This window comes from Tupaia chinensis, unplaced genomic scaffold, assembly GCF_000334495.1.
Source record: "Tupaia chinensis unplaced genomic scaffold, TupChi_1.0 Scaffold000234_1, whole genome shotgun sequence".
NCBI lineage: Eukaryota > Metazoa > Chordata > Mammalia > Scandentia > Tupaiidae > Tupaia > Tupaia belangeri.
Window position 1 is genome coordinate 700,698 of NW_006159712.1, and position 12,262 is coordinate 712,959.

The 12,262-nt window shown below is 40.3% G+C and overlaps 1 protein-coding gene across 1 annotated transcript in view; it reads right to left on the reverse strand.

Moving 5' to 3' along the window:
• Positions 1 to 12,262, reverse strand: part of RANBP17 (RAN binding protein 17) — a 312,972-nt gene that overhangs the window by 80,099 nt on the left and 220,611 nt on the right. The window contains exon 19 of the mRNA XM_006148371.2: positions 1,108 to 1,211. Within this exon, the coding sequence (XP_006148433.1) occupies positions 1,108 to 1,211 (104 nt within the window). The remainder of the gene's footprint in view (positions 1 to 1,107; positions 1,212 to 12,262) is intronic.

A 12,262-nucleotide genomic window follows, 5' to 3' on the forward strand; every position in this document is an offset into this window, starting at 1 on the left:
GCAGGATTATAAACATAACGAAAAGCTGTAAAACCCTTCTGGTTTTAAAACTGTACGACTATGGCATGCTAATATGCATTCATTTCCAAAACTCTACTTTAAATGAAAAGGTACAGTATTTGGTTAATTTTTTTTTGGTAAAATAATTACACAAAAATAATCATCAAAGGTCATCACTTTTCTGTTCCCTTTCTAATTACTACATTATCTTGGTGAAGAGGGGTCTTGCACGAGGTATTTCTAATATATTTCAAATAACAAGAGAGTATGACTTAAGCGTCACTGATGAAGGTGCCCACATTCTCCGGAGTGTATTTATTAGTCTTTAGAAAATAATGATGAGTGTCAATCTATTTAATACAGCTCTGAAACACTAATTTCAGGAGATACTATTTCCATTCAGCACAGCGTGTGCTTCCCATCCCCCACCTTAAAATATGGGGCTGTTTTGTCACTAACAGCTTGCTACACTTAAGGATTTTACTAATAAAACATAATGTTGTCTTAGATATTATGACTGTTGCCACAGCTGAACTGACTTGTCAAATCAATCCTAATATGGCTCCCACAGGCACATAAAAACCTTATTTAGCTATCAGTTATCCTAATCACTTTGTTCAGTTTAAGAATGCAATACTTCAAGACCAGCTCCTATTTATACATATATGCCTAGCCATTTAATAAAGTGTTGATTTATATAAATTCTTGTTTAAAAAATATTTAGAGATGTTGTATTTTAACATGTATATGTGTGTGCACTCCTCCATGTAGATTTGTTGAAACATACAGTGCAGAGTAGCTGAGATAAGAGGGATGTTCGAAGTGATGTACCCGTGAGAAATATTCTATTAAAGACACTAACTGCCTCGAGAGACAAGCCTGTGCCATCTGATCATGAACTGACTGTCCACAACCATTCGCGGATCTCAAAGTCTATTTGCATAAGAAACTGGGCAAGTGTTTGTATGAAAGTCCAGCTCAAAGACACACACGACTGGGAATGCGGGTCCGAGGACGCGCAGAGCACACACACATATGCAAAGCCTTTTCTGGAGATATTCCAGGAAGAGCAAAAATGTCTTCCCTCATGTCTGGAAACAAACCCACCTTTACATCTTCTTGTTTAAAGTTGTTGTTGAATATCTGTAATACTGTTTCAAACGAGACTGTGAGAGGCAGCATGAAATTCTCAAATTCATCCTCATCTTCGCCTATCAGAGAAACAAAAGGGCCACCGCGGTTTAAACGCATGCTCCTGTACCTTCGTCTCAGCGTGGGGGTTTCATTCAGGCTCAGACACGTTTCCAGGAAGGGGTCAGCGTGCACTCACACCCATGCCACACACTTCATGTCCCGGCTCATTGAATATTCTGGTGTTTTGCCTTCTCTTTTGCACCAAGTGAAATAGGGAAATTACTTACCAGCTCTTTTTTTTCCTGGCTCTTTATTGGATATAACAGATTCATGCCCCAGGCACCTCAGCCCTTGAGCTGTGAGGGACCCCAGAGCTTCCCTAATGCCTCAAGGAAGGCCACTTTCAAAGCCTCCGAGACAAGGGTTTTGTTTTTTTTTTCCCCACTTCTTCTCTTTGGGTGCCAAGGCCCTACAGGGCTCAAAGACTCAGGTGCCCAAATAGCAATGAGACATTATTCTCTTTTATTATGTTCTTTTTATTTATTTGTTAAATAGATGGCAGGGAAACTTTTATGTGCCCAAAAGGATGGAGTCCCTTATGGGCCATTTGGACTTTAACTACATTCTCTATGGGTATACTTCCTCAAGCACGAAGCTTCTTTTTCTTCATAAGGAAGAGGGAAAAGAGACATTTTCTGTTAATTTTTCACTTTAAAGATAGACGTTAGTTTCCTCAAGGATTTTGTCAAGGCAGAATCACACACAACCGACCATGTACATAGTATTCTTATTTTTGTTTGAAAGTACAAAGTTTATGGTAATTTGTCACATCAGCAATGGGAGGCAACGTCCAGCACACTTCCATCTTGGAACTTCTGTACTGGCTGTTCCTTCCTTCTCACTTTTTCCATATAACCCTCTGGCTAACTCCTTCACCATATTCAAATATTTCCCTATACAGACAGTCTACCTTTCCTTCTGTGTATGAAATTACAACCTGCCCCTCCCCTACCCAGCATTTAAAAAACATTTTTTTAACATACATTCAATCACATTATTTAGCTTACAAAGTGAACATTTCAATATGTGAACATTTCTCCCCAGTCCAGTTGATCAAAATATCCTTAACCGGTAACACCATATAGCATTCTTTTCAAAGGCTGTTTCTTTTAAGATTCTGGAGTTTCTTGTTCATCCTATGGCACAGGGAGCTGTGAGCCCCACTTTTTCTGATGAAGAAACTGTCTTGCTTGATTAAGGTGACATCCTTGGATGGAGGTGATGATCCAGACCTTCTGATGGCTATGGTCTAGACTTTGTTGGTTTGGTTTTCATTTTCACAGAGCACTAGAGAGGACATGAGATCTCAGACAAGAGCCCAGTGGTCTCAAAGTCTGGTCCTTGGCCTAGCAGCATCAGCACCACTGGAGGTTTCATCCCAGATCCATTGAGACACAAACTGGGGATGGGTTCAGCAATTCTGTTCTAACAAGACCTCTAGATGGTTCGGATACCCGCATTCATGTATGTGAGAAACACTGGCCTACACACCATTCACAGAAAAGGAAACTGAGGCCCAAGGCCACACACACAGAAGACTGACTGCAAAATCAGGATCCTTAGACTCTTAAAAAAAGTGGCTAATTCAGTTGATTCTGATCTTTTGTGGTCTCTTTCTTTCCTCTGACCTCACATGCTTTATGTCAGGAGTCCAACAGAATCAGGAACTTAGCTCTGTTCCCACAGAGACCCCAAAAGGCTAATGAGTCCTCCTTGGTGTGTTGTTTGAGACAAGGGTCAAGATCCTGGGTGAAGAGGATAGCACTAAATTATAATCCTTGCTCTGTCAACTAACTATGTGACCAAGTTATTCTTCTTGGATATACCCTCTTCTGTCAAAAACTTCCTGAACCCACTGCTTTCCCCAGATTTTGAGGTGAACAGGACTAAGAGGAACACAAAAGTCGAGCCACCAAGGTATGCAAGAAGTCAAGGAAGAAAAACTAAAGACAGTGACGTGAGCGGCAATTCTATTTAAATGCCACTTCCTTAGAGAGGCGTTCCCTGGCCACTCTATCTAAAAGGGGTATCCATAGTGCCCCTCTCTGAATCTCTTTCCTTTTTTTTTTTTCCCTAGGTTTTTGCCATGAGGTGTGTGTGCTTGCCAGAGATAGACAGAAAAGGAAAGTGAGAAATTAATCCCCCTTCCCCAAGGGGATGGTCACACTATAATCCTTTTTCTCTATTCTCTTCTCAGGATTTTGGGCAGATGTGCACATGCACCTGGTATGATTTTCAAGCTGCCAGGTCTGGGACTTGAACCACAGTGAACCATGTGGGAATCCAGTGACTTAACTACCTGCCAGGCACCCCTGCATCATTTCTGATCCTATAACCTGCTTTACTTTTCTTATGGGACTTACTATGTCATATTAAGTTACATACTAATACTATGACATATTAATATTTTCTCTACTAGACTGTAAGCTCTTTCAGGAAGAAGCTTGGTCATCTGGCTCATGGCTCTACTGTCAGTGCCTACAACAGGGTCTGGCACTCAGGAAGTATTTGTGGAGTGACCAAGTAGTAATGCTTATTTCTTGAGTGCTTATTATGTACATCGAAATGACTTGATATTTAAGTTACTTAAAACACACTTCTGTGGTTCTTACTATGTTCAAAACACTGTTACAAGTCACTACTGGTCACGACAGCCCCATGAAGCTCTATAATCTTCCCCATTTTACACAAGAGCAAAGAGGTTTCACTAACTCAAGCACTTCCCAATCTCCTCCCACCGACAGTGTCAGTGAGCCAGGGCCCCATCATGTCAGTCTCACTCCCAAGCTCACGTCCCTGCCCATGTCTACAATGGAAGCAGAAAGGGCAGAGGTCAGGACTGATGCTCATGTCACAGGATCTTGAGTTTGGAGCCACAAGAAGTTATAAGATAGTGAAGATCTGCCTGGTTCTGGTGAGGAAAATGTAATTCTGCGGCAATCACTTGAGTTGTAAATAGGAAAATATAAGGTGTGGCATAGTATTCCAACAGAAATGTTTGTTTCAGCTGGCGCAGTTCCTCTCGGTGGGATGCTGTTTCACACAAGCTGGAGAACTGGTCATTTTTGTTTACATCATGCAAACGAGTTTACCAAGTACCTATTAGAGATTATTCTTCCTCATTGGCATTACTCATAGCGGTATAATGTCTTGTTTCTGATGCAAAACGAGAAGACACGCACTCCCTTTTCTTCCATTTCTCTGTCCTGTTGGGATTTTGGATTCATACATGCCTGTTCTAGTTGGGCCAGGATTTGAACCACACAGTAGGCCATGTGGCTCCCTTAACCTCTAGGGACCCATGGGACGAAACCAAGAAGTCCATGTTTTAATCTTTAGAACCCGGGAATATGTTGTTAGGTTACATGGTAAAGGGGAATTAAAGTTGCTGACCAGCTGACTTAAACACCGAAAGTTATTCTGGGTTTCTGGTCCAATGGAATCACAAGGGTCCTTAGAAATGGAGGCGAGAAGCAGAAGCAGAACCACACAGAGGGCAGTGGAGAAGCACTCAACCTGTGCTGCTGGAGAAAGGGGCCCGAGCTGAGGCCAGCAGCTGGCATCGGGAAGCTCCAATGAGTTAGAACAGCGTTTTCTTAGAGACCCCAGGAAGGAGCGCAGCTCTGCCCACACCTTGCCTTCAGCTCCCTGAGACCCATTTTAGCCATCTAACACCCAGAACTGTAAAGCAATGCATCTCTAACGTTTTCGCCACTAAGCTGCAGTAATTTGTTACAACACAAACAGGAAACCAATGCAGCCATATCTCTTGTTGTGAAGGTCTGGTTCAAAGGAAAACTAAGAAGAGAGATACAGAAACATAAAGGCAGTGGGTGAAGAAAACAATCCATTCAAACCGAAATAATGATAGTGATCTCAGAAGAATCAGTGACTTTTGCAGGCATCGGCCCAAATCATCTGCTGTTCCCGTGTTTCATTAGGAGAGCGATTTTCAAGCGCCAAGTGTGTGACTGGAGAGGTGTGGTTAGCTGGTCCTTTAACTTGGGCCTGAATTTGGCTTTCATTTCAGTTTCCCTCTAAACTGCCTAGGAGTTCTAGCTAGCTTTGAAATGACTTGTGGCTTCAGGCAGGGCTAGATATTTTAGTATCTGTCAGGAAGTGTCATCAGCTCTAGCTTCTACAGGGAAATAAGAGCCTCAAGTTCTGAGGGCAGAGTAGGTTTTAATAGCAGTGAACTTGCCTCATTTTGAGGTACCAGTGGCAGTCAGTGCTTTTAATAGTGCATCAATACATATTTTAAAACATTCTAGCTTTTTTTTCTTTTAAATCACCAGAGAGTGTGTGTATTCATGCACAGGGACGGGGGTGGGGAGGATGGAGAGGAGGGAGGGGAGGAAGAAACAGAGAGGGAGATAGAAAGCACCCCCAAAAGGGCATGGTCACCTTAGGGTCCCTTTTCCTTCATGGGATTTTGGGAATGCACACAAAGGCACCCAGTGTGTTTTTCAAGTCTCTGAGGCTGGGATTTGAACCATGGTCAGCCATGTGGGATTCGGCCTTTTATGCACAGCACTTAACTGCTATGGGCCAGTCCAGTAGATATATTTCTTCATTACTACTACTAGGGGCTTGCTTTCTGATAGAAATTACTCTAGACCCTTTTTTTTTTCTTCTTTTTTTAGTTTTCTGTAGGGTGTGTGTGCTTCTTGGAGACTGACTGGGGGAGAGAGAGAGAGAGAGAAAGAGAGAGAGAGAGAGAGAGAGAGAGAGAGAGAGAGAGAGAGGGAGAGAGGGGAAGAGAGCGAGCGAGAGAAGGGGAAAGTGAAAAATCATTCCCCTGGGGGGATGGCCTCTCCACAATCCCTTCTCCTCCATTCTCCTGTTGGAATTTTGGGTATGCACACATACGTGCCCAGCATGTTTTCCAACCCACAGGTCTGGGACTCCAACCACACAGTTAGCCAAGAAGGATCAGCTCCAACCTCTGCGCCACCTGCTGGCCCCCCCTTTCGTGTGTCTTTACCTTACTGAAATGACATGACAACTCTTCAAGGTAGCTATCCCCATTTAGTAGATGAGAAAACCAAGGCTCCCTGTATTCCTTTCTCTTGGGAATCAAAGTGTTTATTTTAGTTCCCAGAAGAAAAATATGTGGCCTACTATAGACTGCTGCTGCTCCTTTCTAGGAAACCTACCCTAAACTTTTATCCCTGAAGCATCTCATCCCCTTGGGTGCTCTGGACTCTACCCTCAAAAACAGGTAAGTTATTAAAACTGGATCTGGACTTAATGGCTGCTTTCTGCCTACAGGGCTAGCTAATTAGTCTTAATTATCTCATTATAGATTCTAAATATTTCCAGCTGCTTCTTTACCCCTTCCTGCCCGGTCCCCTCCCCCCATGTCTATTTTCTAGATAGTTTCTGCCAAGTCACGGACATGGCAATGTATTAATGTACTCCTCCTTCCTGTAAGAACTTCAGGCTCCTCACTTGCAACATTTTCCTGGAATATTTGTGTTTATATTCCTTTACCCATGGGAAGAGATATGCTTTGGCCAATTAGAACAGACTTTAAAACTTACATTTGACTTTCACTGACCATGAAATGGTAATATACCTAAATAAGACAAATAATAAAACACGGACCTTTCTGTTTACTTCATAGAAACTTAGAAAGTAATCCTCTCTTCCTTTTCTCTCATTGCCCCAAGCCTCAAATCAATCATTTGGTACAAATAGTTCAAATAAAAATGAAGCATAAAAAATTCTATTTCTTAATTGATTGAGAAGGTGAAAGGTGAAGTAGCAGTTTAGCAAAAGTGAATGGAAATATGTGGTCAGAGAGCTAGGAGTTAGTTATATAACTTACCTTGGGCAAGTCACTTAATCTCTGTGACCTTCAGTTTTCTAACACATAAACAATGGAATAAAATCTATTTAGTGAGGACTGTTATGAGGATCAAATAAGATAATGAATGCAAAATCAGTTTGCAAACTATAATATAAATTTGCAAACAAATGTTAGCTATTATTAATAAAGAGAAGGAAAAGCTTCCTCTGTGTATTTTTATTTCTATCTTTGGTGGCCATTTTTACATCTCTTTCATTATTATTCAAATAGTTTATTTGTTATTTAAAATTTCCCAAATTAAAGCTAGTGATAGCTTCAGGTCCTAATTAGCCACAAAAATATACAGATACTATGCTAGCCTCACCCCTAAAGATAAAATTGTTAATGTACATAAACACAATTTTAATATCAGCACCCTCCTGGTCATTAAAACATGACTGAGAAGTTCACTGCTCCCTCAAATCCTGTGTACATGCTTCTCATCTGAGTAGTTCAATGTATGGGGTTTTCAAAAAGTTCATGGAAATGTGTATGGAAAAACTACATGTGAATTTTTAAAAAACCCTTTGGAACCAAGGCTCAGAGTTTAATTCCATTTTTCCATGAACTTTCTGAAGCCCTCTTATATAAGGCATATTCATAAAATATCCAAGGAAAAACCAACTGTTGGTGACATTGAGCGAATTCAAATTAGTGGTTGGTAAAAACTTAATTTGCAACTAATAATAGTTGGCCCTCCACAAAGCATAAAGCTTTGTTACAGCTCATTTCCACACTTTCCCTCTTCCATATTTGTCAGCTGAATCCACCTCCATTCAAATTAAACAAAATAGAAGGTTTTTATTTATTGTAGTATTTTATACTGAACAGCTCCCTGGAGGTTCTCCACTTACTGGCTTGGGTAATACTATCTTTCCTTTAGTTTATTAGATGACAAAGTTAATTTTAAAATAACCCAGGGAACTTTAAGTGATTCTTGGAAGGGCTAACATGCATGCACATATGGTCGGTCACTCAGTTTTTCCTGCGAGCGTGCTATATTGTGAAGGGATTTTTTTTTTTTTGCATTCATTTTGACAGTATCTTAGAATATAAAAATGCGTTGCCAACATCTCTTACATATCTTGAAATACCATCACTCTAATGATGAAATGCTTTCAATTCTGTTCTTTACATAAGTGAATATTTTGTCTGGTTTAGCTAACGCAATTTGATAAAATGGTACAACTGTTTATTGCCAAAATACCCCTCCCCCCATTTCATCTGAAATACAACCTGGGGCACACAGCATCTAATTAAATTCAGACAAAGTGCAAATTATTGAATAGAAACCAAAATGCATTTCAAAGTAAATACCAATTAATGTGACACCCAATTTCTTTCCCCTTTTCTAATCACTCCAATGTGCATGGCTTATACACAAAACATATTCAATTTATTTCGTAGGATTCAATTAGAATATGCTTTATATTTCAATCCAAGAATCACATCAATGCTTTTGCAAGCAGGCTGGGTTAGGTGTTTCATTTACTTGATTCTTATCCAACCCCCAATCTCTCTCACTGAAATATTCAATGACATAAAAAGTTCATTCTTAAAATTTTTTTTTGCTTAAGAAGAATTCTCATTATCTGATATTTTTATTTCTTTTGTTCAGTAATGGGTTTGTGTTACTCTTAACAGCAGCAATTTTTCTGCCTTGTTTCCATGACAGTGAACATGCAATAGAAACTATCAAGCCATATATACAGAAATTCTGACAGCAACATTCTAGCCAACCTAGTTTGTGAGACAAGACTTCAAATAATAAAAACTGTGTTCAACAACACTCTATAAATGGTTGCCTATCAAATAATATCACTTTGAGCAGGGAGTAAGAAGTGACTAATCGGGACCAGAGTGGTCAAGGGTAGCTACTCACTTGTGAAAGTAATGGATTAGTGTTGTCTTAGAGCGGCCCGTGAACAAAGCTACTTCCAGAGAGCACCTATCAGGCAGAGCTGACCCCACAAGCCACAGTGACAGTGTCTTGGTTCTGGTGTATGTGCTTGTCATTCATTCATCAAGCACTTACTGAACACCTACAATGCAGAAACACTGAGCCTGGTGTTAGAAAAACATGAAAAGGAAAAAAAGTAAATAAAGAGGAAAAAAAAGGAAAATATGAAAAAGACAAAGCCTATATCAACTCTGGCTCTTAACAAGGAAAAGATGCTCTAGTAATGCACACCACAAACCATCATATGGTGTTAGTAATATAATTATTTAAAACACTGAAAATCAGTGATAAATAAGGAAAATGCTTCTTTTCAAACAATATGCAAGTTCCATGGAGGTAACTGCTTTAAAAAAAAAAATTGCCAGAGGGTACCTGTGCTTGCCAGAAAGGGACAGGAGGTAGAGGTGGGGAGAAAGCATCCCTCAAGGGGCACACTTATCCTGTAATCTCTGCTCTGCCATTTCTCCATTCTGTCTGGATTTGGGGTACCGTGCACCAGGGTCTGGTCTGCCTTTTAAGACAACAGGGCTAGTATTCAAACTGTGGTTGGCTATGTGGGGTCCAGCTTCCTTAACCACTACGCAATGGGCTATGCTCTGGGTTTTCATTTTGTTTATATGCAAATTCAGCTGGCTGACATCCAGCATCTACCATGCGCCAGGCATGCCCGCCATAGTGTATCTTTCTGTGTTTTTCAAAGGTGTCTACAAAGTACTTGTAATGCAACAGATATTTGCCTTATTTCTTAAACTTTGAACTAAAAAATAGCAATTTATACTTTATGTTATAGGCTAGATGTTTCAAAGGAGTCTATTCCTGAGAATCCTAGTAAAATATTGTTAGTCAAGTTGTAAATGTTGAGCTTCTCCTATCTCACAGTTTACATTTTAAACAATACTAAATAAAAGCAAATCTGCTTTAAAAAAAAGTGTGCAGTACAGGGTATTTCTGGAAATGATCGTAATTACCAATTAGCAATGCAGTGGAAGTAGAGGGAGTTTGGCCTGTGCTCAGGTCTACCCTGTTGCTATCCTTTTGGTTAAGCCGCCATAGATACAGTGGGGATTCCTCTGTGTGATGACCATATGGAAAAGAAATCTTGACCTATTCCACTTCAACGTTCTGCAGATGTGACAAAGACCTACATCTAGGAAATCTCCAGGTACTTCTTTGGAATTTTGGTCTCTCCATTTCTTTAACTTTGTGTGACAGGGTCATTAAACAAGTATTTTTAAGGCTTGGGAAATACATTAAGTGTAGGCAAGGATTTCAAGGTCTTCTTTTTTCGAAAATAATTATTTTATTTAACTTTATTTATTTTAACTTGACGAGAGAGAGAGAGAGAGAGAGAGAGAGAGAGAGAGAGAGAGAGAAGGGGAGAGGGGGGGAGGGGGAGAGGGAGAGAGGAGGGAGAGAGAGAGAGAGCCACCAGGTAGGAAGAGAGGAGGGAGAGAGAGAGAGAGCCACCAGGTCCAGGACTTGAACTGTGGTCAGTCATATGGGAATCCAGTGCCCCTAACTACCATGCCACCTGCTGGCCCCTCAAGGTTTTCTTAATGCTTGAACACTGGGATAAAAAAGAAGGCAAGCTCCTTGAGGCCAGGGCTCAGTATGCCTGATTCATCTTTTTGCCCTGCAAGTTCAGTCTGGAGCCCTCTCTAACTGACTGTGGAAGACAAGGAGAGTCTGGGTTGCTCCTCTTCTCTCCAAGGCAGCAGCCTAGAGGTAAGGTGGGTCAGTGTGCAGTATGCAAAGCTGTCATTCAGTCAGATCTCCCACTTGCCTAAGCTAGCAGATGACTGGGTTTTGCATGCCTGGTTTACACTCTTCAAATATTTATAGACAGTTCTCTTTGCCTCCAGCCCTAGTTGTCACTTAGCCAAGTTACACATACATGGTTCTTTTAATCTTTCCTAAGAAATCAATCCTGCTAAGCTCCTTAATCATTCTACTTGCATTTCTCTCAACTTTTGGCTATTTGTCTTTGTGCTGATGTATTCTGTTGAAATGCATGAAAATAACGCGGTGAGGAGCGCACCTTCCCAATTCAAGGTTCAATTCCTTTTATGTGCAAAAATAACTATCCATTTTCCTTTTGTATGAACTTATTTATAAAAATTCATATTTGAGTTGATGAATCAACCAACATATTGCAAGAGAAAGAAAAAAGTATCATCAGCGTTATATTCTCCAAGGATGATATCAGCATAATCGAACCCTCTCAGGTATCTGTAGCTGACTGCTCTTACCTCCAGTACCCAAATATGGGGGAAACGGGAATCTAGAGTAACACAGTCACCACAGAGAGACTAAGTGCCCCTTCTAAGGTATCGTCTAGCTGGGGATTCTTTTGGTCATCTTCAGCTTTTCAATAAAAAATTATAAAAAATAAGTTAATTCTGACTATTATAAGAAAATCTCAAGTAACTCTGAAATGGAGAACAATTATCTACAGTCCATTACCCAAACACAAAATTTATCATTTTTAAAAATTACTTTTTATAAACTGACAGATAAAATTGTATATATTTAGAATATATTTAGAGTATACATAATGTTTTGAAGTATATATGTATGGTGGAATGGCTAAGTCAAGATAATTAACATAAACATTGCCTCACAGTAATCATTTTGGTGGCGAGAACATTTGCCATCCACTCTGTTGGCATCTGCTAGGAAAATAGTATATTGTTACCAACTACAGTCACCCTATTGTATAATAAATCTCTTGAATTTATTCCTCCAGTCTACCTGAAATTGTGTGTTTTTGGACCAACCTCACTGTTTCCTCCAACTGTCCCAGCCCTTGGTAACGACTATTCTATAAGATCCCAATATAAGTGAGATCCCGAGATATCTGTCCTCTGGGCCTGGCTTATTTCAATTAATATAATGTTTTCTCAGAGTCATCAAAGTTGTTACAAATGGCAGGATTTCTTCTTCTTCTCCCTTCCTTTGTGTGTGTGTGTGTGTGTGTGTGTGTGTGTGTGTGAGAGAGAGAGAGAGAGAGAGAGAGAGAGAGAGAGATTGAGGCGTATTCCATTGTGTACATACACCACATTTTCTTTACCTTCCAGTGGTAGTACTTAGCTCGATTATAGAGCTTGGCTGCTGCAAACACTGATGAAATAAACACGGTGTGCAGCTGACTCTTCAACTGCTGATTTCCTTTCCTTGGATATGCACTGAGCGTGGGACTGCTGGATAATATGGTAGTTGTCTTTTAAACTTGTTAAGGACCCTGCCTACTGTTCTAG